This window comes from Carcharodon carcharias, chromosome 6 (assembly GCF_017639515.1).
Source record: "Carcharodon carcharias isolate sCarCar2 chromosome 6, sCarCar2.pri, whole genome shotgun sequence".
Lineage (NCBI taxonomy): Eukaryota > Metazoa > Chordata > Chondrichthyes > Lamniformes > Lamnidae > Carcharodon > Carcharodon carcharias.
In genome coordinates, this window is record NC_054472.1 from 36227738 (window position 1) to 36252420 (window position 24683).

General features: G+C 41.8%; 1 protein-coding gene across 1 annotated transcript in view; it reads left to right on the forward strand.

Moving 5' to 3' along the window:
- dcaf13 (ddb1 and cul4 associated factor 13) overlaps positions 1–24465 on the forward strand; it is a 105260-nt gene extending 80795 nt beyond the window's left edge. The window contains exons 10-11 of the mRNA XM_041189079.1: positions 17477–17640; positions 23951–24465. Coding sequence (XP_041045013.1) covers positions 17477–17640; positions 23951–24038 — 252 coding nt within the window. The 3' untranslated portion in view covers positions 24039–24465. The remainder of the gene's footprint in view (positions 1–17476; positions 17641–23950) is intronic.
- The last annotated feature ends 218 nt before the right edge of the window (positions 24466–24683 follow it).

Here is a 24683-nt window from a genome sequence, read left to right on the forward strand (position 1 = left end):
GATGCAGAGATGCTTCACTGTAATTTGGACAAGCTGAATGAGTGGGCAAATGCATGGCAGATGCAGTATAATGTGGATAAATGTGAGGTTACCCATTTTGGTAGCAAAAACAAGAAGGCAGATTATTACCTTAATGGCCATAAATTGAGAGAGGGGAATGTGCAACAAGACCTGGGTGTCCTTGTACACCAGTCGCTGAAGGTAAGTATGCAGGTGCAGCAGGCGGTAAAGAAGGCAAATGGTATGTTGGACTTCATAGCCAGAGGATTCGAGTACAGGAATAGGGATGTCTTGCTGCAATTGTACAGGGCCTTGGTGAGACCAGACCTGGAATATTGTGTGTAGTTTTGGTCTCCTCATCTAAGGAAGGATGTACCTGCTATAGAGGGAGTGCAGCGAAGGTTTACCTGACTGATTCCTGGGATGGCGGAATTGACATATGAGGAGAGCTTGAGTCGATTAGGCTTATTTCACTGGCGTTCAAGAGAATGAGGCGGGATCTCATAGCAACCAATAAAATTCTTCCAGGACTAGACAGGGTAGATGCAGGAAGGATGTTCCCGATGGTGGGGGAGTCCAGAACCAGGGGTTACAGTCTGAGGATATGGGGCAGACCATTTCGGACTGAGATGAGGAGAAATCTCTTCACCCAGAGAGTGGTGAGCCTGTGGAATTTGTTACCACAAAGTAGTTAAGACCGAAACTTTGTATGCTTTTAAGAAGGAGTTAGATATAGCTCTTGGGGTGAAAGGGATCAAAGGGTATGGGGAGAAAGCGGGAGCAGGCTATTGAGTTAGATGATCAGCCATGATCATAATGAATGGCGGAGCAGGCTCGAAGGGCCGAATGGCCTACTCCTGCTCCTAGTTTCTATGTTTCCATCTTGAGGGGAATTGACATGGTGGATGCTGAGAGGATGTTTTTCATTGTGGGAGAGACTAGAACTAGGGTACCCAATTTATAAATAAGAGGTCTCCCATTTAAGATGGAGATGAGGAAAAGTTTTTTTCTCTGAGAGCGGTTCGTCTGTGGGATTCTCTTCCCCAGAGAACAGTGGAGGCAGAGTCATTGAATACTTTTAAGGGTGAGTTAGATGGATTCTGATTGGCAAGGGAGTCTAGGGATAACTGGGTAGTCAGAAAAGTGGACTTCAGGCCACAATCAGATCAGCCATGATGTTCTCAAAAGGTGGAGCAGGCTCAAGGGGCCAAATGGGTTACTCCTTCTCCTAATTTGTGTTAGAGAATAGGAGTTCTTGTACTGGCCAATAGATTTTTAAAAAATATTGTGAATATATTGCTGGAACTATGTCTGCATGAGAGCCATTGGTAATGTAAATGCAACTTGCTCAATCCTTATGCCCCAGCTTGCACCTTCCAATCTTTGACTCTGATGTGCTGTGTATCCTCCCCATATCTATTTGCTTCCAAAGCGGAGCAGAACCTTTTGCCAAAGTACTTCTGTATTTTTCTCTTCACCTTGAAATCTTTCTCTTTTTCAAAATTTGGCCATACTACCCACCACTTATTTTATTTTCTGTTTGATACCCAATACCCCCTTTCTTGGTGGGAGGAATTTGCAAGATTTTGATCCAGTGACATTGAAAGAATAGCAATTATAGTTCCCAGTCAGGATGACGTGTGACTTGGCAGAGAACTTGCAGGTGGTGGTGTTCCCATGCGTCTGCTGCCCTTGTTCTTCTGGGTGGTAGAGGTCACAGGTTTGGAAGGTGCTGTGGAAGAAACCTTGACAAGTTGCTGCAGTGCATCATGTAGATGGTACACATTGGTGCCAGCCTGCCTGTGGTGGAGGGAGTGAATCATAGAGGGATACAGCACTGAAGTGGGCCACTCGGCCCATCGTGCTGACTCTTCGAGAGAATTATTAAATTAGTCCCCTGTTCTCTCCCCCACTTTTCCCTGTAACCTTGCAAATTTTTCCCTTTGATTATTTATCCAGTTCTTCACACCTTGCTGTAAACTAGGAGGCAAAGCCACACTAGATCCGCACAAAAGGAAGAATTTAATTCAGAGGTGCTTCCAAATTTCACCATCCGTACTTAAATCTGAACCAACACCAAGATTTAAGGTGTGGATGGGGTGCTGATTATGTGGGTGCTTTGACTTGGATGGTGTGGAGCTTATTGAGTTTTGCTGGAGCTACACTCATCTGCATAAATGGAAAGTATTCCATCACACTCCTGACTTCTGCCTTGCAGATAGTGGACATGTTTTAGGGAGTCAGGAAGTGAGTTACTTGCCACAGAATTCCCAGCCTCTGACTTCTTATAGCTGCAGTATTTATATGGCTGGTCTGGTTAAGTGGTCAGTGTTAACCTCCAGGATGCTGATAGTGGAGTGCAGCAATGGTAATGCCATTGAATGTCATGGGATGACAGTTAGATTCCCTTGTTGGAGATGGTAATTGCCTGACACTTGTGAGGTGCGATTGTTACTTGTCACTTAACAGCCCATGGCTGAATGTTGTCCAAGTCTTGTTGCATGCAGGCATGGACTGCTTCAGTACCTGAGGAGTTGGAACTAAACACTGTGCAATCATTAGTGAACATCCCCACTTTGATCTTAAGATGGAGAGAAGGCGATTGAAGAAGCAGCTGATGATGTTTGAGCCTAGGACATAAGAAATAGGAGCAGGAATAGGCCATTTGGCCGCTCAAGCCTGCTCCACCATTCAATGAGTTCATGGCTGATCAGATTGTGACCTTGACTCCACTTCCTTGCCAGCCCCCCATAACGGATTGATTCTATTGTAGATCAAAATTTTGTCTAACTCAGCCTTGAATATAGCTAATGAACCAGCCTCCACTGCTCTTTGGGGAAGAAAATTAAAAAGATTAACGCAAGTCAGAAAGAAATTCCTTCTCATTTGTCTTATATGGGAGATCCCTTATTTTTAAACTGTGCTCCCTAGCTCTAGATTCTCCAACGAGGGGAAACATCCTCTCTGCATCTACCCTGTCAAACCCCCTAAGAATCTTATAGATTTCAATAAGATCACCTCTCATTTTTCTAAACTCCATTGAATATAGGCCAACCTGCTCAATCTTTCCTCATAAGACAATCCAGGAATCAGCCTCGTGAACCTTCTCTGAACTGCCCCCATGCAAATATATCTCTTCCTAATTAGAGACCAAAACTCTATGCAGTACTTAATACAATGTCCTGTAAAGTGGTAGCAAGACTTCCCTACTTTCATGTTCCAGCCCCCTTGCTGTAAAGGCAAATATTCCATTTGCCTTCCTAATTATTTGCTGTACCTGCATGCTAACTTTTTGTGATTCATGTGCAGAGGGATCACAGCATTCTGCACTCACTCATCATTTAAATAGTTCTTTTCTATTCTTCCTGCCAAAGTGGACAACCTCACATTTTCCCACATTATACTCCATCTGCCAAATTTTTGTCCACTCAACCTATCTATATCGCTTTGCAAACTCTTTATATCCTCCTCACAGCTTGTTTTCCTACCTATTTTCGTATTGTCAGCAAATTTGGCTGTAGTACAGTTGGTTCCATCATCCAAGTCAGTGCAACATAAATTGTAAATAGTCAAGGCATCCCTGTGGCATTCCGCTAGGTACAGTTTGCCAGTCTGAAGATGGCCCATTTATCCTGATTCTCTGTTTCTTGTTAATTAGCAATGACCTATCCATGCCACTATATCACCCTCAACAACATGAGCTCTTGAGGTGAATTTTCTCCCTGTTGGGAGGGTTGTGCGGAGGTGGGCGCACAGCCAATCGACGCCCCGATTGGCTGGGTGCCACCATTTTACGCGGGTAGGCCAGTTAAGGCCTGCCTGGAGTGATGCGCACCCGGAAGTGCTGAGCGCTCCCTGTGCGGGCCGGGGGGGTGGGGTGGGGGGGGGGGGGTGGCCGTTGCCTGAGTCAGTGAGTGTGCTCGTTCATGCATGCGAGCGAAAGTGCATAGAAATCTCCGAGGCACCTCTGTTTTACTTATTTACTTTTACTTATGAAACATTGAAGAAAGGTTAAAAAAAAAAGTTTAAGGACATGTCCCCTCATGTGAAACTGTCACATGAGCTGGGACATGTCCATTAATTTTATTAAAAAATTTTCAAACACTTTTAAAAATGTTCATGAAACCTCATCTCGCCTGTGGATGAGGTACCATGAAAAATGCGAAGGCCTCCTGGGCTCTTTGCCTGCCCGCCAACCTAAAGTTGGGCGGGAAGCTCAACTAATTGCTTTATTGGCTTTTTAAATGGCCTTAATAGGCCTTTGACAGTTCAGCGGGCACGCAGAGGGAAGTCTAGGATCGGACTGAGGGAGGAAGAGGTGGGGGGGGTGGGATGACGTTAGGAGGTGGGGAATGAAGATGCCGGGTGGGGGTGAGGTTAGGTGGGGTAACTGAAGGTATCGGGGTGGTGAGCTTGGGAGTAGGGGGAATGAAGGTGGCAGGGGGGGAATGAAAGTGTTGCAGGGGGGCAATGAGGGGTGAGGTCGGGAAGGTGGAATGAAAGTATCAGGAGTGGAGGGGGAATTAAGGTGTTAGGACGGGTGAGGTCGGGATGGGGGGCAATGAAGGGTTGGGGAGTCAATGAAGGTATCGGGAGGGGTGAGGTCGGGAAGGGGGCAACAAAGGTGTCAGGAGGGGGCAATGAAGGGGTTTGGTGGGGCAATGAAGCTGTTTGGCCATGAAGGTGTTGGGAGAGGTGAGGTCGGGAAAGGGGAAATGAAGAGATCGGGGGTGGGGGTGAAGGGGTTGGGGGGAATGAATGGGTCAGGAGGAGGGGATGAAGGGGTCGGGGGGGAATGAAGGGGTCAGGAGGAGGGAATGAAGGGGTCGGGGGGGGAATGAAGGAGTCAGGAGGAGGGGATGAAGGGGTCAGGGAGGGGGAATGAAGGTGTCAGGAGGGGTGAGGTCGGGAGGGGGCAGTGAAGGTGTCGGGGGTGTGAAGTCGAGATGGGGGGCAATGAAGGGGTGGGGGAGCAGTGAAGGTGTCGGGAGTGGGGGGAATGCAGGGGTCAGGAGGAGGGGAATGCAGGGGTCGGGAGGTTGGAATGAAGGGGTCGGAGGGGCCAATGAAGGGGCCAGGTGGAGTGTGGTCTGGAGGGAGCCAATGAAGGGGTCGGGGGGAGGAAATGAAGGTGTCAGGAGGGGTGAGGTCGGGAAGGGGGGAATGAAGGTGTCGGAGAGGGCAATGAAGGGGTCGGGGGGGGGGTGAAGATGTTGGGGGGTTTGCAATAAGGGGTGAGGTCGGGAACGGGGAATGAAGGTGTCGGGAGGGGTGAGGTCAGGGAGGGGGGCAATGGAGGCTTCGGTGGGGAATGAAGGGATCAGTGGGGGGAGATTGAAGGGGTCGGGGGGAATGAAGGGGTTGGGAGGGGCAATTGAAGATGTCGGTAGGGGTGATGGAGTACAGTGGAGGAGATGGTAATGGGCGAAGATTGCAAAGGGGGAGGTAGGTGTAGGGGGTTGGAAGGTGTAAGGGAAGGAGTGCAGAGAGGGGAGGGAGTTCGGGGGAGTGAGTGAGTAAGGCTGGAGGAAGGAGCAAGGCTGGAGGAAGGAATCAGGGGAAGGGCTAAGGGTGGTGGAAGAAGTAAGGTGTCTGAGGCAGTCAGGAAGAGGGAGGGACTAAGCAGGGGGTCGGGTGGGGTGGAGTCCCAGGAGGTGGAAAGACTTAAGTAGGTTGAGGTCGGGAGGGTTCCGGAGTGGGGAAGTGATTCCAAGGAGGGAAGGAGTCTGGAGGGGGGGAAGGGGTCCGGAGGGGGAACGTCCAGGTGAACGTGCAAGGGAGGGGTCTGATGGGTCCATGACTGCCTCCTGCGGAACGAACTAAGGGTGAGCATGGTATGAGGGAATGGTGAGAATGACCGAGGGCAGAGTGAGGTGGTAGGGTGGGAGGGTGAGTGTTCGATGGTATCAGTAGGAGGGATGCCGAGGGTGTTTGGTGGGGACTCGGAGGGAGACCCGTACCCTAGGGGTGGGAAGGAGGAAGTTGGGGAGGTTAATTTGGATGGGGTGTGATTTTTGGGAAGGAAGGGAACGTGCATATTCACCAGGACATCACCATAGGAGAAGTGTTGTGGCTGGTAGATCACGGGGGGGTGCAGCAGCGGGCGGTGGTCAACAGTGATGGGGGAAAGGCAAATAGAATGGAAATTAAACGATTTAGCACCATGCTGTTCAAATCGAAAGTGAAATGAGAGACGTGGTGGGCGAGATCCGGTGCTGCATGGGTGTGTGATCAGTGGGTGGGCGGAGATGCAGGTCAGCTCAGATGGTCAACTGAAAGCGAACCCCAGCAGGCAGCATTGAAAATGCTCAGGGCAATGAGATGAGTGTCATGCAAGAAGGATCTGTGTCATGGGAGAATGCTTGCACGAGGTTCTGAAAGGCCCTGCCGCACACATGCTTCTCCTCTAGAATCACCCATGGGCCGGCAGCTCCCTCTGCAGTAACAGAGGTAAGGTTGAGGAGCTCACAGGCAAAGAGGACTTGGAGAGAGTGGACAGCCTCTGAGATTTCTGAATGGGTGACCCAAAGTTGTCCAGCTGCCATTCCGCCTTGCTTTGGGTGCCGGAGAGCCCCAGCCTGACTCCTTGAGGGAAGGAGCACCTGGAAGGACGTCGAGGTGTCCCATTTCTCTTTTACATTGCCACTGCAGGAACTCACCCATGGCTCCCGTGATGGAGTGCAAGTCTGCGTACATCTCCACGTTCTGCTGGATCAGGGTCTCCATGGCATCCGCCATCCTCCCCATGAGACCTCCACACAAGCACATGTGGGCACCACTTCATCGGAGAGCAAGGTGGACGCACTCCTCCAACTCATGAGCCACAGTGTTGATGGCTTCCAACAGCTCTGCCTCCCACCCTACTGCCTCACTTTGCCCTCGGTCATTCTCACTATTTCCTCATACCATGCTCACCCTTAGTTCACTCGCCAGGAGGCAGTCATGGACCCATCAGACCCCTCCCTTGGACGTTCACCTGGACATTCCCCCTTTGGACCCCCCCTACCCCTCTGGACCCCCCCTCCCCCTCTTTCCTCCCCCCCTCCCCCCTTCTTTCCTCCCCCGCTTTCCGCCACCCCCCTTTCCTCCCCCCGCCCCCCCTCAATCATTAATTACATTAGTATTCCTAGTACTTGTTCTCTAATGGTAGTGATAGTTTTAAGTTGGCCTCTCCCTTTTGCTCCTCGATTTTCTAATATTCTTGAGTTTTGTGTTTCATCTCAAGAGGTGAGTCACTCGCTGCAGAATGCTCTTCTTATCACAGTGTTTGTGTGTCAAGTTTCTGGTAATTTTCACGTACGCCTGACATGCTCTTCTACAGTCTGCTACCTTGAGGAACATCTGCAATGTTTGTGATGATATTGGATGAGTAATCCAGAGGCCTGAATTAATTAATAATCTGGAAGCATGAATTCAAATTCCACCAAAGCAATTGGGAAATTTAAATTCAATCAAGTAAGTAAATTCTGGAATAAAACCTTGTGTCTGTAATGATTACCATGAAATACCAGGTTTTTGGTAAAATCTTAACTGGCTCACTATTGTCCTTTAGGGAAGGAAATCTGGCGTTCTTACCCATCAGAAGTATATGTGACTGCAGACTCCCAAAAAGTGCCCTCTGAAATAGCCTAGCAAGCTTCCCTGGTTTATTCAAGAAGGCAGCTTGCCATCACAAGGGCAATTAGGGGTGGACAATGAATACTGACCTTAATAACAATGAGCACATCCTATCAATGAATTTGAGAAAAAGCTAATGTTTTATTACTTGAGAAGTTCTTTGCAAATGTAAATTGTTTATAGAGTTCTCCCTCCACTCAAAAAAATTGATGAACTGAATACAAAATTCTAGATTTGCTAAACGGAGTTTTTTTTAATCACATTTCTTTTTAGACGCATGTCAAAGTACAGATTTGCCTGAATGAAATGACTGAAGCCTTAAAACCATAACTGTGATTGACATATAATTACTGTATTTAATAAGTGTAAAAATGTGCCTGCATAATAGTCCCTTTGGCATTCTGGCAGATTTCTGGACTGATAATCTACTGATTATCTAGTGAAAACTCTCATTTGGTTGCCTATATTTTGAAGGCTTTCATAAATTACTTTATTGATGCTCTTTTTTTTGTCTAGAGAAGCATTGCAGTTGTACTAGATCAGCAGCAATTTCCTCTTCTTAAATAAATTGAATTAAAGAAAATCATTGCTTTTAATTATAATAAAAGCCCTCACAATTTAGCTTGTTTTGACAGTTTTCAGTAAAAAGAATGAGGGAGGATTTATTAAGACAGAAGCAGCTATTTAGGCAGACTTAGAAAAATGAACTTGACTAGATGGAGCTTAATACATTTATTTAACTGATAATGAAAGTTGGAACTCTTCATTGATTGAGGTGTAAAAGTGAAAGCCATGATTTAATTAGAGTAAAATGAATTTGGCTTTTTGCTTGGCAGATTAAGAATGACCTCAATTGCATTGAGCTGAATACCATGGCATCTTTATGCTGTTGTCAGTAGTATATTAAGGACCACATTGAGGAAAATAATTGAAAGATGTTATTTGAAAATGAGGACAAGCCTGTCTAAACATAAAAACAAAGCACTGGAAAAACTCGGCAGGTCTAATAACACCTGTGGAGAGAGAACAGAGTTAACATTTTGAGTCCAACATGACTTCTTCAGAACGAAGTTCAGCTCCGAACAAGTCATATTGGACTCCAAAATGTTGACTCTGTTGCTCCCTTCACGGATGCTGCCAGATCTGCTAAGCTTATCCAGCACTTGTTTTTATTTCAAATTTCCAGCATCCGCAGTATTTTGCTTTTATTTTCCTGTCTGGACATAGCCCTTTTCAAAACTACCGCGGGTGAAGATTATTTTTGTCAGTTGCTACTGATTTCATGAATTGATGAGCTACTTAATTCCAAAAATTGTTTTGATGGGGCTAATTCCAAAGGAGTTACTTACAAATGGTAGTTTCTGTCAAAGATAATGAGAAATGGTAGTTTCTGTCAAAGATAATTTATCAAATCAGTGGTACAAGTTTCCTTAGAAATTTAACAATGGGAATATTGTCATTTTGGAGGGCAAATCCAAGCAAGTAATAGGATTGTATAAAGTTGCATAAATCAATTGTATAAACTCTTTTTAACTCCACATCAGTTCCCTAATTGCTTGCAACAAATTTCTCAATTTGCTGAAATATCTCTGCAGCTGTTGATTTGACAACTCAGTCCCTCACCTTCACTTTCAATGCCCTCATTCCATGGAAAATTTTCACTATCTCCTATCCCTAACATTCTCCTCGTATGGTGCCCAATTTCTTTGAGTCTAAAGGACATAAACCAGTGGTTGGGAATCTACAGCTTGTGGGCTGGATCCAGCCCATTGCTCAATTTCACCTGGCCCCCAGCAAGATTTCTAAAAAAAAAAATATAGACCTATGACAGCGCCTTCAAATTAGCATTTATCATGGTTATGAATTTGCTTTGGATAAAAGCATCAGCTAAATTACTATAATAGTATTTAACAAAATAATCAAATTCAGCCATCACTTTAAAACAGTGGGTGAGTTGAATATTTCTGTATTCTCTTTTTAAAAAAACTATTTAAGTTGATTTTTGTGTGTATGTGGCCTGCAACTGATTTGTCAGTGTGTGAATGGCCCATGATAAGAAGGAGGTTCCTCACCCCTGACATAAACAGCACATCATGGCATTCAGCTGGACGACATAAAATTCTCGGTCTCCTCTGCCAAGGTCAAGGTCACCCACTACTCCCTGTTCTCTTTGGAGAGCATAACCTCATTTTCTCTACTGCCAAATGCTTCCTTAAACCTCTTTCCCTGCCTCATCCTCCTCTATCGTTACCTCTAATGAGAAGATTGAGTAGCTCATACCTTACTTTTTTTATAACGTCAGCATACTCTGTTTTCTTTGCTGCTTCTCATTCTGTCCCTTGTCCACCATGCCAAAAATCCCCATTGTTCCTCTGACCTTAAACCCGATCTATGTTCTAGTTTCTCTTTATCTTTTCCTAGGCCCTCTCTAAGTTTATCTTATTCATGAGATCCACCATCTGCTTCCTCAGATCAGGTTTATACTAAACTCGTCACGATGCAACTTCCCTTCCTGACCCGGTTTAATTAACATTGTAAATGATCCTTTTTCCTAAGAGACTTCTCCACTTTCCAAATCATTGTCGTCAGCTCTTCTTAAAAAAACTCATTCTCAGCCCCTCTGTCCTTGCAACAACCACCCCATGTTTAGCCCCTCTTTCTATTCAACCTTGGCTTGGTGATAGCACTCTCATCAATGAATCAGAAGGTAGTGGGTTCAAGTCCCACTCCAGGGACCTAAACACAGAATCTGGACCGACGCACCAGTGTAGTACTGCATGAACACTGCACTGTTGGAGATGCCATCTTCTAGATGAGACAGTAAACTAAGAGTCTGCCCTGTTATAAAACACAAATGCTGGAAATCCTTAGGTCAGGCAGCATCTGTGGAGAGAAAAAAGTTAATGTTTCGGGTGGGTGACTTTTCTTTGGAACAGAAGGTAGGTAGAAATGTAAGAGGTTTTAAGCCAATAGGAGGAGGAGGAGCAGGAAGAACAAAAGGTAAGGCCCATGATAGGGTGAAGGCAGGAAAGATTAACTAACAAAAGATTCTATGATGTAAAAGCCAAAGAGAGTGATAATGGGTATAATAAAGAAACAAAGGTTGTCCAGATGAAGTGTGAATGGCTACATAGTAGCAATCTGAATATAGCATGAAGGGATTTTGTTTTTATTTCAGATTTCCAGCATTCACAATATTTTGCTTTTGCGTAAGGTATTAGGTGGAAGTAAAAGCTTCCCTTGCACTATTTGAAGAAGAGTGAGAGAGTTCTCCCCATTAGTAAAAAAGAAAAAGCTAGAAATACTCAATAGGTGAGGCTGTGTGGCTTTGATGACATTATTACTCCAATAAAGCAGTAATGCTATCAGTATGTCAGAAAGTAACTCATATTTATACAAACATTCCTCTTTTCCCGTTTCATCTAATTTTCTTGAGAGCAGTATTAAACACAGAAAGCATTCCCCAAAAGCTTGGCTGAAGTACCAAATGAGTACTTTGCATGTGTTTTTTTTACCAAAGAAGATATTGCCTAAGTCATAGTGAAAGGGGAGATAGTTGAGACACTTGGGCTTAAAATTGATGAGGAGGTGGAGGTATTAGATAGGTTGGGTGTACTTAAAGTTGATAAATCATCTGGATTGGATGAGATACATCCAAGAATACAGAGGGCAGTAATTGGGGAAATTGTGAAGGCACTGGGCATAATTTTCTAATCCTGCTTAGATACAGAGGTGGTTCTAGATGACTGGAGAATTGCAGATGTTACAACCTTGTTTAAAATAGGGTGTAAGGATAAGCCCAGCAACCACAGGCCAGTCAGTTTAGCCTCAGTGGTGGGGAAGCTTTTAGAAATGATATTTTAGGACAAAATTAATAGTCACTTGGACAAATGTGGATTAATTGTGGGAAGCCAGCACGGATTGATGGCAAGTTAATTAACTTGCAGGAGTTTTTGATGGGATAATAGAAGGGGTAGATGAGAGTCATGTGGCTGATGTAGTGTACATGGATTTCCAAAAGGCATTTAATAAAGTGCCTCACAAAAGGCTTGTCAGCAAAGTTAGAGGCCATGGAATAAAAGGGACAATAGCAACATGGATATGAAATTGGTTGAGTGACAGGAAACAGTAGTGGTGAATAGTTCTTTTTCAGACTCGAAGGCTTATATTGGGGTTCCACAGGGATCCTTGTTCGGACCCCGACTCTTCTTGATATATATTAATGATCTCGACATTGGTATGTGGGGCATAATTTCAGATGATACAAAACTGGAAAGTATTGTGAACTGTGAGGAGGATAGGTTTAAATTTCAAAAGGACATAGGCAGGCTGGTGAAATGGGTGCACAAGTGGCAGCCAAAATTTAATGCTGAGAAGTGTGAAGTGATTCATTTAGGTAGGAAAAACTGGGAGAGGTGATAAAAAAATAAAGGATGCATTTTTCAAGGCTGTGTAGGGACAGTGGGACTTGGAGTTGGGGCGTGGGTGGTGTTGGTGGGGAGCAGGGGTGGCGGCGTGGCATATGTGCAAAAATCATTGAAGGTGGCATAAGCAAAATATTGCGAATTCTGGAAATCTGAAACAAAAACAAAAACAGCTGGAAATACTCCAGGCCTGACAGCATCTGCGGAGAGGAACACAGTCAATGTTTCGAGTCCATATGACTCTTCATCAGAAGGTGGCAAGGCAGGTTGAGAGAGCAGTTAAAAGAGCATACATGATCTGGGCTTTATAAATAGGGCCATAGAGTACAAAGGCAAGGTAAGTTATTCTAAACCTGTATAAAACACTGGTTCAGCCTCAACTGGTATATTGTGTCCAGATCTGGGCATCACACTTTAGGAAGGATATGGAGACATTAGAAAGGGTGCAGAAAAGATTCACAAGAGTGATTCCAGGGATGAGGAACTTCAGTTAGGTAAATAACTTGGAAAAGTTGGGACTGTTCTCCTTGGAGAAGAGAAGGTTGAGAGGAGATTTGAATTAAGTGTTCAAAATCGTAAGGGATCTGGATAGAGTTGATAGGAAGAAAGTGGTTCCATTGATTGAAGGATCAAGAATCAGAGGACACTGACTTAAGGTGTTTGGCAAGAGAAGAAACAGCAACATGAAAAATGCTTTTACACAGCGAATGGTTAGGATCTGGAATGCACTGCCTGAGCATATAGTGGAGGCAGGTTCAATTGTGTCTTTCAAAAGAGAAATGGATTATTATCTGAAGAGGAAACATCTGCAAACTAACAGGGGAAAGATGGGGGAGTAGCACTTGGTGGATTCTCTTGTAGAGAGTTGGCACAAACACAACAGGTTGAATGGCCTCCTGTGTTGTAACCATTCTATGATGCTGTAAATACTTAAGTCATAAATATTTTGTTGGCAAGAGAGCTTGGGAGAAACAGTTGAATAGCAAAATATTTCATACCTGAGACTGGTGAGTAAATGGTCATTTCTTGCTGGCTTTTAGAATGTAGCTAATATTTGAGCATTTTCAGGCCAATTCCTAATAGGTTTGAATTCACAGCACAAATTGCCTGTAGTTCACCACAAATTGATTCCAAATTGAATGATTTATTCAGAAACCACAAGGATGTTTGATGTTGGAAACCTGCTAGCTCAAGTAGTACATTAGTGATATTTTCCAAGTTGTGGGCTCTGAGAATGTTGTTGAGGTAGAGCAGCCTCACCGTCTCTATCTAGTTATGCCATAATTGACCAATTGGCTGATGCCTGCAAACTTGCAAAAGTGTTCCCAACATTACTGTGCCTCCAAATAAAAACAGAAAATGTTGGAGACACTCAGGTCAAGCAGCATTAGTAGAGAGAGAAACAGTTAATGGCCATGATATTCTGGGGGACAGACCAGGCTAACATGGATTCAGGGTGGGGGACCCAGAAGGGTGGAATTTAATGACAGGACCTGTTTTTTTTTTACTCTTTCCCAACTAGCAGCCAGATTGTTGACAGAGTGACCAGCTATCCAGTAGGAAGGCCAATACTAGAAGGCCGCAGCTGGGGATCATTTTGGGATGGTCCCTGGCAACCAAGAAAGATTGGGGGGGGTTGGGGTTCACACTGGCAGTCCAGGGCAAAATTTCATGGGGCATAAGAAGGGGGGTCAGATCAGAAGGAAGGGAAAGATTTAGGGTGGAGGTGCTTGGATTAGCAATCAGGAGGGAAATATCACAGGGCAGTAAAGGCTGGATCAGACCGGCAATCAGGAGAGAGGGCGTAACTGCAGGGCAGATGGGATGGGTCGGACCCATTGGAAATCGGGAGGGAGAAGAGAGAGATCATGAGTTTAGTGGGGGTGGGCTAGTGGTGGCTGTGGCCAATCGCAACAGCGATTTTGGTCTTCCTGTCTCTCAAGTAATGCTATAAAAATCACTAAATTGTTTGAGCTGATTGCTCTCATCTATATTTAGAACTTTCTAAGCCATCAGTGTCTGACCTCTATTATAATGGACTGTCCTGCCTCTCCAAGACAATACACAGACATGCCAACGCTGCAGTCTGAAGTCATGTTTCACAATTTATGACACCCCCAGCTCTCTCTTGCCTATGATGAGGGATTTAATATCGACCTCACCATGTCAGGTTGTTGACCTTTTATCAGAACTGGACTCTGGGGCAAAATTAATTGGCACTTTTAAAAATGTATGAAAGGCACCATGGGTTTGTTTGACTAACTTCATTGAGATAGACTCATAGATGTTTGCAACACAGAAGGAGCTCATTCGGCCCATTGTGTCCACACAGGTCAACAAAGATCTGACTACAATAATCCCATTTTCCAGCCCTTGGCCCATAGCCCTGGAGGTTATAACAATGCAAGTGAATATCTAAATACTTCTTAAATGTTACGAGAGTTTCTGACTCAACCACCCTTTCAGGCAGTGAGTTCCAGACTCCCACCACCCTCTGCATGAAAAAATTTCTCCTCAACTCCCCTCTTTGCCTTCTATCTCTTACCTTAAATCTATGCCCCCTGGTATTGACCCATCTACTAATGGAAAAAAGTGCCTTCCTATCCACCCTATCTATTCCCCTCATAATCTGATACACTTCTATCAGGTCCCCTCTCAACCTTCGCTGCTCTGAGGAAAACAACCCCAGACTATATGATCTTTCCACATAGCTCAGACCCTCCAGCCCAGGCAACATCCTGGTAAATCTCCTCTTGCACCCTCTCCAATGCGATCACATCCTTCCTATAATTTGATGAGCAGAACTGCATGAATTACTCCATTTGTGGCCTAACCAGCACTTAATACAGTTCCAGCATAACCTCCCTGCTCTTATATTCTATGCCTCGGCTAATAAAGCAAGTATCCCATGTGCCTTAATTACCTTCTGCCCTGCTACCTTCAGGGATCTGTAGATATGCACACCAAGATCCCCCTGATCTTCAGTACTTTCCAGGATCCAACGATTCATAGTGCAACCCCTTGCCTTGTTTGCCCTCCCCAAATGCATCACCTCACACTTTTCCGGGTTGAATTCCATTTGCCATTGCTCTGCCCACCTGACCAGTCCATTGATATCCTTCTACAGTCTACGGCTATCCTCCTCACTATTTACTACCCTACCAATTTTCATAACAATTTTGAAGTAACAGAGCGGGTATTGCAGTTCATGTGTATATGTACCTTCCAAAGGTATTTGATAAAGCACCTCATAATAGACTTGCTAGCAAAATTAAAGCCCATGGGATTAAATGGATGATGACAATGTGGATACAAAATTTGCCAAGGGACTGAAAGCAGAAAATAATGACTGTCGGAAAGTATATTGCAGTGTAATCCAGTGGTCAGTATTAGGAGCACTGCTCTTTTTGATATTTGTTAATGATCTGCACTAGGATGTGCAGGACATACAGTTTGCAGTTAACATGAAATGCAGGTAAAAAGTAACTGGTTTAAAGGAGAACATAGACAACTGGTGAAATCAGCAGACACATGGCTACTTGAAATTTAATGCTTAAGTGATGAAATAAGTATGGCATATTGATAGGAAGAATGAGGAGAGGCACTATAAACCAAGTGGCGTGAAGGAACAGAGCAACCTGGGCTTATATATGCACAAATCCTTGAAGGTGGCAGAACAAGTTGAGAAGTTGCTTGAAAAAACATGTGGCTATATTAACAGAGGCATGGAATCAAAAGCAAGGAAGCTATGCTAAAATTTTACAAAACACCATTTGGCCTCAGCCGCAGTACTGTTCAATTCTAGGCATCACACTTTAGGAAGGATGTAAATGCTTTAGAGAGAGTGCAGAAGAAATTTCCTATATTGAGGAATATGAGGGATGAAGGAAGTCAGTTATGTGGAGAGGTTGGAGAAGCTGGGGTTCACCTTAGACCAAACAAGGTTAAGAGGAATTTTGAAGGTTAGAGTAAATAGGAGAAACTGGTTTTAGTGGCAAAAGTGTCAGTAACCAGAGAATACAGATTTAAGTTGATTGGCAAAAGAATGAGGTAGCATGAAGAAACATTTTAAAACTCAATGAGTTATTGTGATTTGGAATGCACTGACCAAGTGAATGGTTGACATAGATTTCAAAAGGGATTTGGATAAATACTTGAATGGAAGAAATTGACAAGACTATGAAGAAAGGGCAGAGAAGTGGTATTAATTGGATAGAGGTGCATTAGCTGCCATAGGCGTGACGGGCCAAACGGCTGCTTCTATGTGATGTACGGAGATGACAAACCTCTGCAAGCTGTAGATAGTTGCATTGTTCCTCAAACAGCCTGAATGCTTTTTAGACATTTGATTCATTCCAAAGCTCCAGAATCTGATCTGTGCTTGGGTCATTTCTACAGAATTGGGAATGATATTACAAATCTTTTCACCAATTTTAGTTCAAAAAGCTTAGAAAAACACTTTGAACTGAAATATTTCCCTCCTGGTCTAGAGGGTTTGTTCATTAAGATGTTCCATGTGTTCACGTGGTCAGCTACCTCCTCATAAGCCTCCCAAAGTAACAACTACTGGACCGCACATATTCAATATTTCCTTTTGGAATTTCCTTTCTCTTCCTCTGCCTCAGCCTGCAAGTATTCGGTCATCTACTAAGGCTAAGGAAAGAATGTTAATGTTCAGTTGATGAATTACTAATGAAAATTTCAACAGTGTAAATACGACAGTATCCACTATTGCCTATTTAGACTGCAATTCAGTTTATCGATGCGTTTTTAAAATTTCTCACACTTGACCGAATTTCCAAGTGGTTCCTTTTAAACCATCCTTTTATAAAACTGATGATTTAAGAAAGTTTGGGGTTGTTTTTTGTTCTTCACTGAGCTTTGTTTAATGATTTGTTTAAGTCATTTTATTTGGACTATATAAAGTGTAATCTCTTAAGTATTGTCCTGGCATGGCACTTCACATTTTTAATTGGCTTTTTACATAAATGTTGCTGGAAAAGGGCAAGAGACAATGTTGTACACTTTATTTTAAAATGGTCCCTTATAGTTGATGTTTAGCTTTGATTAGACACTCTTACAATCAAATCACAGCAGATTAAGTTTTTCTTTCTTTGGTTCAGTTTGTATTCCAGCTTTTCTATTCAGATTTGCTTTTACTGGTTTTAATCCAAATAACTAATAATAAGTGTGCTGCCATCAAGAAAATGTTTATACTTTGAACTATGTTACCAAATTTCTAAATAATTAATATTGTGTGGCATTACAAGAAATATTAATGCTGATAAACATTAATAATTAAAAACCTGAAATAAGTGTTGAAGAGACATTAAGCTTGAAAATCCAAATCTGAAGAACTTAAATGTATTCTGCATTCTTGAATAATATATTCAAAGTACTTAGGTGCATTAATGCCATTTATTTTGCTGTTTTAGCTTGCACCAAGAGAAAAGGCTAGTTTGAACTACAATCAAAAATTGAAAGAAAAATTCCAGCACCATCCTCACATCAAACGTATAGCCCGTCACCGCCACTTGCCTAGAATGATTTACAGCCAGTCGAAGGAACTCCGCATCATGAGGGAAGCACGACGCAGAAAGTAAGTTTTACAATACAGCATCCCCTATGTGATATTTTCTATAATTAAGACTTAGATTAAAATTTGACTCCATTTTATCAAAGTGCCCAAAATATACTGTATTCAAACATAAAGCTATAGTTCAAAAATTAAGATATAATATAGCCTAATTAGATGGGCCTTTGTTGTTTGATAAATAAAATCTTAGAGGGATTTTCACTGTACTAAGCTGCACAGGGGACAGAATGAGTTTGGATCCACAATAACTCACTCCATGTGGTGGATTTTCATCATCAAGGTAGGTAGCAGAAGTCGGGAATGTATAATGCGCCTTGACTGAGATCCCAGACATCCATCAGTCAGTTGAAACAGCTGTGCCCAAGGGGAAACATTGCTTGACTGACAGCTTTTTCTCTTGGATTGATTTTGGAATTGCTCATTGTTTACTTACACATGATAAAGAGGTGTCAATTGCTTTCAAAGTTTCTGCTATTGATACTTAAAAGATCTGGTTGATTGACACTTTTATAGGGCTTTAGTAAATTCAGTTTTTTTTTTAAAGAAAGGTATGAATGAATGAGTTATAAAAAGCTTTTTCACACATGCCATTCTTAATGTATGATTCATTGCTTCTGTACAGGGTGTATACTGGGTGAATGGGTATCGAAGTGCCATAGGTTGCCATGAAGGAAATGACGTCATGAGGGGTGGGTGGAGAGACATAGATTGCCATAGCAATCTATGAGGGGCCATTGGAGGTGGATGGAGGGGCATAGGTTGGCATGGGGAGCATGAGTAAGACTTTTTGAATTTGCCTTTCAAAAGGTTCCGTCATTTAGACTATGGCTCATGATATATCTGAGGGGTCATGAACCACCAGTTCTTGAGTACTTAATTTCAGTTAAATAAAAAAAAGAATTAAAAAAACTAGTGGCAGTAAAAGTAACAATGATGTTACTGTGACCTGACTCCATGAAAATTGCAGAGGGCTAGAAGATGGCAATAGAGCCAGTCAAGTCAGGAGCGCAGGGTCCTGCACTGGCAGAAATAGGAGGCCCTAAGAAAGGGGTCGGGAAACCCATAATTGGGTACCGACCACCATTTTTAAATGGTGTCCCTGATACCATTATTCTGTGTTTCCAGTGCCTCATGTGATGTTAAGTAGAGGTGAAGTGCTTTCATAAATTGACAGGGATGAAATAGTTAATCATCCAATGCACTCTTGCACAATAGCAACAGTAACCACAACTGAGGAACTAAACATGAAATAAGCCACAATTTATTTAGATCAGTATAACTGAAGAGCAAAATTTTCGCATTGTTTAATCTGTATTTTCTACAAGCTTTATGACAAGTCAGAATTCTGTACACTACTGCACCACTGGTTGGCTTGGTAATAAATTGACTGACTTGAGCATTTTATAATCAATTAGGTACAAATCTACATTTTAATTTTATGTCACACCTGTCTTGAGCATGAGATGTAGAATTTATGCTCGTCTCCTGCAATGTTCTGCAGCACTGGCCAACTTTCAAGTTTTGTTCACTTCTTTTCCCCACTGTAATATCGAGGAAACGTATTGATTAAAATGAGAATTAAAGTAATGTTGCAAGGGTAGTAAAAGTTTTAAATGATTAGCAGTACTGAAAGGATGTAACAGAAAAATAAAACAAACATTTTTGTAATGTCACTGCTAATGCTTGTAGGTGGCCAGACTAGGACAAATATCCCAATCTTCTACATGGATGGCTTTAAGACCATAAACTAAAAGCTGTACAGATCAAAAAATGCAAGAATGTTATTTTTCAATTCTTCTTCTTGAGTTCTCTGCCTGAAAGCAGGTCTGACCTACAGTGCCACAATTTCCACCACACTGGCCATTCGGTCAACTGGGCCAACCGAATCCACCCACCGAACCTGCCCCACCCCAAGGAGTCAGAGTTGCTGTGGCAACATACATTTTTACATGCATGTTGTAGCCTGGGGTTATGGATAGTGATGGTAGAGGCTCCATTTCTTTCCATCACATGGCTGAGCAGAAAACACTCTCGCTCTTACGACAGCCATTGCTGCATGTTGGAAGGATTTGCATATTGATACTCAACCTGTTTGGCCACATTACAAATGCATATTCCTTGGCCATCAAGTCCTGGAGAGTGAGACTTGAATCCAGAGATTCTGTTTCAGAGGCAGTAACACTGCCACAGTACTGCACCACAAGACCCCCTGATTTTTCAGATACACGCATTTAAATAAATTATAGCTCATCCAAAGAATAGGTCCTTAGTTACGTTTAGCATCACTCTGTAACCAACTCTTAGATGCTGTACAAGAGTGGATTCGATGATCAAAGACATAAACCCAAGTGATTTGACGTTCTACCTGAGCCAAAGATTGTGCTTGATCCTTTGTGCTAATCCCTCCTATCAGGTTTCTGCCCCATCCACTGTGTGACTGTGACAAAGATAAACTTTCCCTCCTTGTCCTTCTCAACTTGTTTGTTGCCTTTGACACAGTTGATCACACCATCCTCCTCCAACACCTCTGCTCTGGGTGGGACTGCACTTGCCAGGTTCCATTCTTATCTATCTAATCCTAGCCAGAGTGTCACTTGTAATGGCTTCTCATCCCTCACCTGCACTGTTACCTTTGGTGTTGCCCAAGGATCTAACCTTGACACTCTCCTATTTCTCATCTACATGCTGTCCCTTGGTGACACCATCCAAAAGCACAGCATAGTTTTCACATGTACACTGACAATGCTCAGCTCTCCTTCACCACCACCCTTCTTGATTCCTACATTGCTGCCAAATTATCAAACTCTTTATCTGACAACGAGCACTAGGATTAAATATTGGGAAGACTGAAACTATTGTCTTCGGTCCCCATTCCAAACTCCATTGCCTAGCTACTAATTCCATCCCTTTCCCTGGCGACTATCTGAGACTAAGCCAAACTGTTCACAATCTTGATGCCATATTTGACCCTGTGATGAGCTTCCAACCACATATCATGCCATGACTAAGACTGCCTATTTACATCTCAGTATCATTACACTGCTTCAGCTTATCTGCTGTTTAAACCCTCATTCATGCTTTTGTTATCTCTAATGTATTCCTGGTTGCCTCCCACATTATACCTTCCATAAACTTTGAGGTCATCCAAAACTCTGGCCTTGTCCTGACTTGCACCAAGTACCATTCACCTATCACCCCCATGTTTGCTGACCTACATGGGCGCCTGCTCAAGTAATGTCTTGATTTTAAAATTCTCACCCTTGTTTTCAAGTCCACCCCTCCCCATTTCTAATCTCCTCCAGTCGCACAACCCTCTGAGATAGCTGCACTCATCTGATTCTGGCCTCCTACAGCTTCGCTGATTTTAATACACTGTTGGTGGCCTTCAGCTGTTTAGACCCTAAGCTCTGGAATTCCCTCCCTAAATTTCTACAACTCTCTACTTCTTTCTCCCTTTAAGATGCTCTTCAAAACCTAGCACTTTGGCCATGTGTTTGATTATTTATTCTAATATTGTTTTATATGGCTCTGTGTCTGATTTTGCTTTATGTTCCTGCGAAGCACCTTGGGTTGTTTATTAAGTTAAAAGCACTATATAAATATAAGTTTTTGTTGAAATGACCATTAAGGTTACACATTGTGACTGCGAAAAGAGTGGAAAACCTATTTTCTCACCCATTTTTCTGCCCTTATGCTCTTTCCAGAAGGTATGTATTTTTCATTGGGTTACAGTTCCAGACAGCCATTGGGGAGGGATTCCTAGCTAATTTTTTTTTCTCTTTTTTTTTTTTCAAACGACACAGAAGCCAACAGTAGCATTCCAGCTGCTGCCCTGACTGAGTTTAGCTATCTCAGCAAACACTAGGTTTTATATATGGAGTATATCTGGCCTGTTTGGCTCAGCATATCATGGGATAAATCTGAAACATAAAACACATAGCCAGCTTTTAAAATGAACAGGCTTGCAGCTAAGGTTGCATTATGTAACATGATGTTGAGTTGCAATTTTTCATTAGGTAATAGACTGCGTTATAATTCAAGAAGAACAAATGTCCACCACCTTTATTTCCTGAAGTGAAACCTATTGGTTGGATAATTTGATGTAATTTTCATATCACAGGATTACAAAATTCTAAAGACTATTTTAAGTTTTGCAGGCTTTTGTTCCATGAATCCTTATTAATTTAAGTTTTTAGCTTACCACCACCTCATCTGTATTGCATTTAGCTTGTTAAAGGGATGTTGGAATTTCCTTAATTCCCATAAAAATCCAACACCTTTAACATTGAACCTGATCAACTTTCTAGCCTCGACACCCATCTGTTAACACACAAACATATATATGTTGACCTGTATATATTAACACACACGGACACACCTATATATATGAGCCTAGAGTATTGTAGTTTCTAATGTACTGATGAACAAGCCAGCTGCAGGAGAATGGGTGCTATCAAGCAGTAGTGTCTTTTCTCCCTATTTGCCAACTTGCAAAATCTATGTTAGTATTAATCAGGCAGTTTCATAAGGCAAAAAACAACATAATGTTGGATTCCTCTGAATTATCCTGAGACTTATTTCAGCAGTAAATAAAGTTATAGATGTTAATAAACTAAATTGAATAGACAAATTATTCTACACCTTTTCACCCCTAGTTCCCACATATTTGTATTAACATAAGTGTTCAGTTGCAGCTGCTGTCACGTCTCCCACAATTATATTCATTCAGTAGAGCCCCTTCCATGTTTGATATGACCAGATTAGTCTTTATATTATGGACTTTCAACTAGAATGAAAACCCTTTTAACCTAGGCTTCAGCTCACACCTCAAATGACCAGTCTGGTACTAGTAAGAAAAATAAGGTATGTAAAATTTAGATAAATTAAGTGTAAAAATAACATTTTAAACATATTACATACGAGACAGAATTTTAAGCACAGAAACAGGCTATTCAACCTGGCAGATCAGTACTGTTATTTATACTCCAAACACTCCACCTCCCACCTTCCTTCATCTCATCCCTCTGCTTGTCTTAACTTAAATGCACATATGCTAATCACCTCAGCCATTATGTGCTGTAGCAAGTCCACATTGTAACGCTCCCTATTCCTTATTGACTTAATAGTGATTATCTTATATTTATCGCCCCTAGTTTTATATTCCCCACAAATGGAAATGCCTTCTTTACATCCGCCCTGTCAAATCCTTTCATAATTTCAAAACCCCTAACAGGTCACTTATAAGTCTTCTCTAAGATGAAAGCACCAGCTCATTCAGAATAACATAAGTTTTAAAAAAAAAGCATAAATGGATGAAGGACAACATGGAAAACAAAATTGAAGTTTTTTAAAAATATATTTTACATGCTACAATTGATTTTTATGAATGTGTTCCCAGTAAACTGTAAAATCACCTTAAATAGTTTTTAGCTGTACTTCTAAAGCTTAGGACTAATATAGCAATCTGTTCCTAAACGTGTATCTTTATTACTGTAATAATTATTCCTGTTCCAGTATAACAGCTTAAAGGCTACAAAATTGTATAGTTCAGAGAGCTCAAAATTGCTACTTCATTTGCTAGTGGTTAAGTACTGCAGTAAAGAAAGGACCCTTGCTTTCACATCCAGGATTCAGAATTCATATTTCCTAATATCGCTTCCTTGCTGGTTTTAATCACTTGCAAACAGATTTTGAAAAAGCTATAAATAAGTGATATGAAAAGATCATCTCAATGAGGTAGATATTAAAACAGCAAGAGGTAGGAAAATGGTTACAGTCAGCAGCAAGTAATGGGGAAAATGCACATACATTTTAAAATAAACTTTCAAAATGAGGATGGATGCAGTGGTATTTGGATGACAGAAATGGATATTTTTTTTTAAATATGAGAAAGCTAAAATGAAGCATACATGGTCACAGCCCAATCACCCTCAGGTAAAGGACATTTCAATTGTACAGTAATCGGAGTCCTCAAAGTGAATACAGTGAAAACAGACATTGACTGGTCGTTGTAAGAAGGGGCTAGCTGTGCATTTTGGATAAATATTTGTGGAAAGCCCTCGCACTGCCCCCACCACCACTCTTCTGTAAACCTGCCTATTCTTAGATTTTTTTTGGTGTTGTAAAATGCTCTTTCATTAATTTAGTGACAATTTAATGCTCTTTTTTTGTTTGAACTGATGAATTGAGTCAGTTAATGAGACTTATATGTATCGTTTTTGGCATTTTGAAGAGAAGGTGCCACAGTTAGTTGTAGTCATGTTCAAATATGTATTTAACCAAATAGCTCATTACAAACTTGTTTTTCTTTCAGGGAACTAAATCGCCGCAAGCACAGCAAACCAGGCTCTGTACCATTTGTTTCCGAGAAAAAGAAGCATATTGTGGCTGTGGTAAAATAATTATTCTGTCTGTGTGAAAGCAGATTATCTTAATTATTGGACAATATTTCAGAACTGAATTTTGTCAAAATTAAATCAGAGTTATAAAATTCCTTGGGTCTAAGATACTTTTTTCAGAAGTTGATTGAAATATACCTTCATTAAGAATTTCATGTATAAGCTGCTTCATTGGACGTATTTGTTTTCTGGAAATATCTGCCAACTGTCTAGCAACTGAGATACACTTTATATTATTAAAACCTCTGTTCAATAAACTCAATGCTATTTGTACCTATTAATAGTAAAAATATGAACATAGAGTCAAAATAATTTGAAGTTTGTTTGCATTCTAAAAATGACATGTTTGTTAAAAAAAAATATATCTATAACCTGGATTTTTTTTTTCTGAATACTTTACATATTAGGCAAATAAACTTGGAAAACCTAATTTTCAAGAATTGTTTTCATGATTGAAGTAACAAAGATAAATGAAAATACGTAATTTATGTATCTGTATTTTGACTGACTAATCATTCTACACATTCTGGCCCTCACTTTAAGTTACTTTAATCAAAATTCAAATATTGGGCTTATAATCACATTCATTTCATACACAGATAAACAGAAAAAGACTTATTTAATAAAGCTATTTATTGTTATGCATTA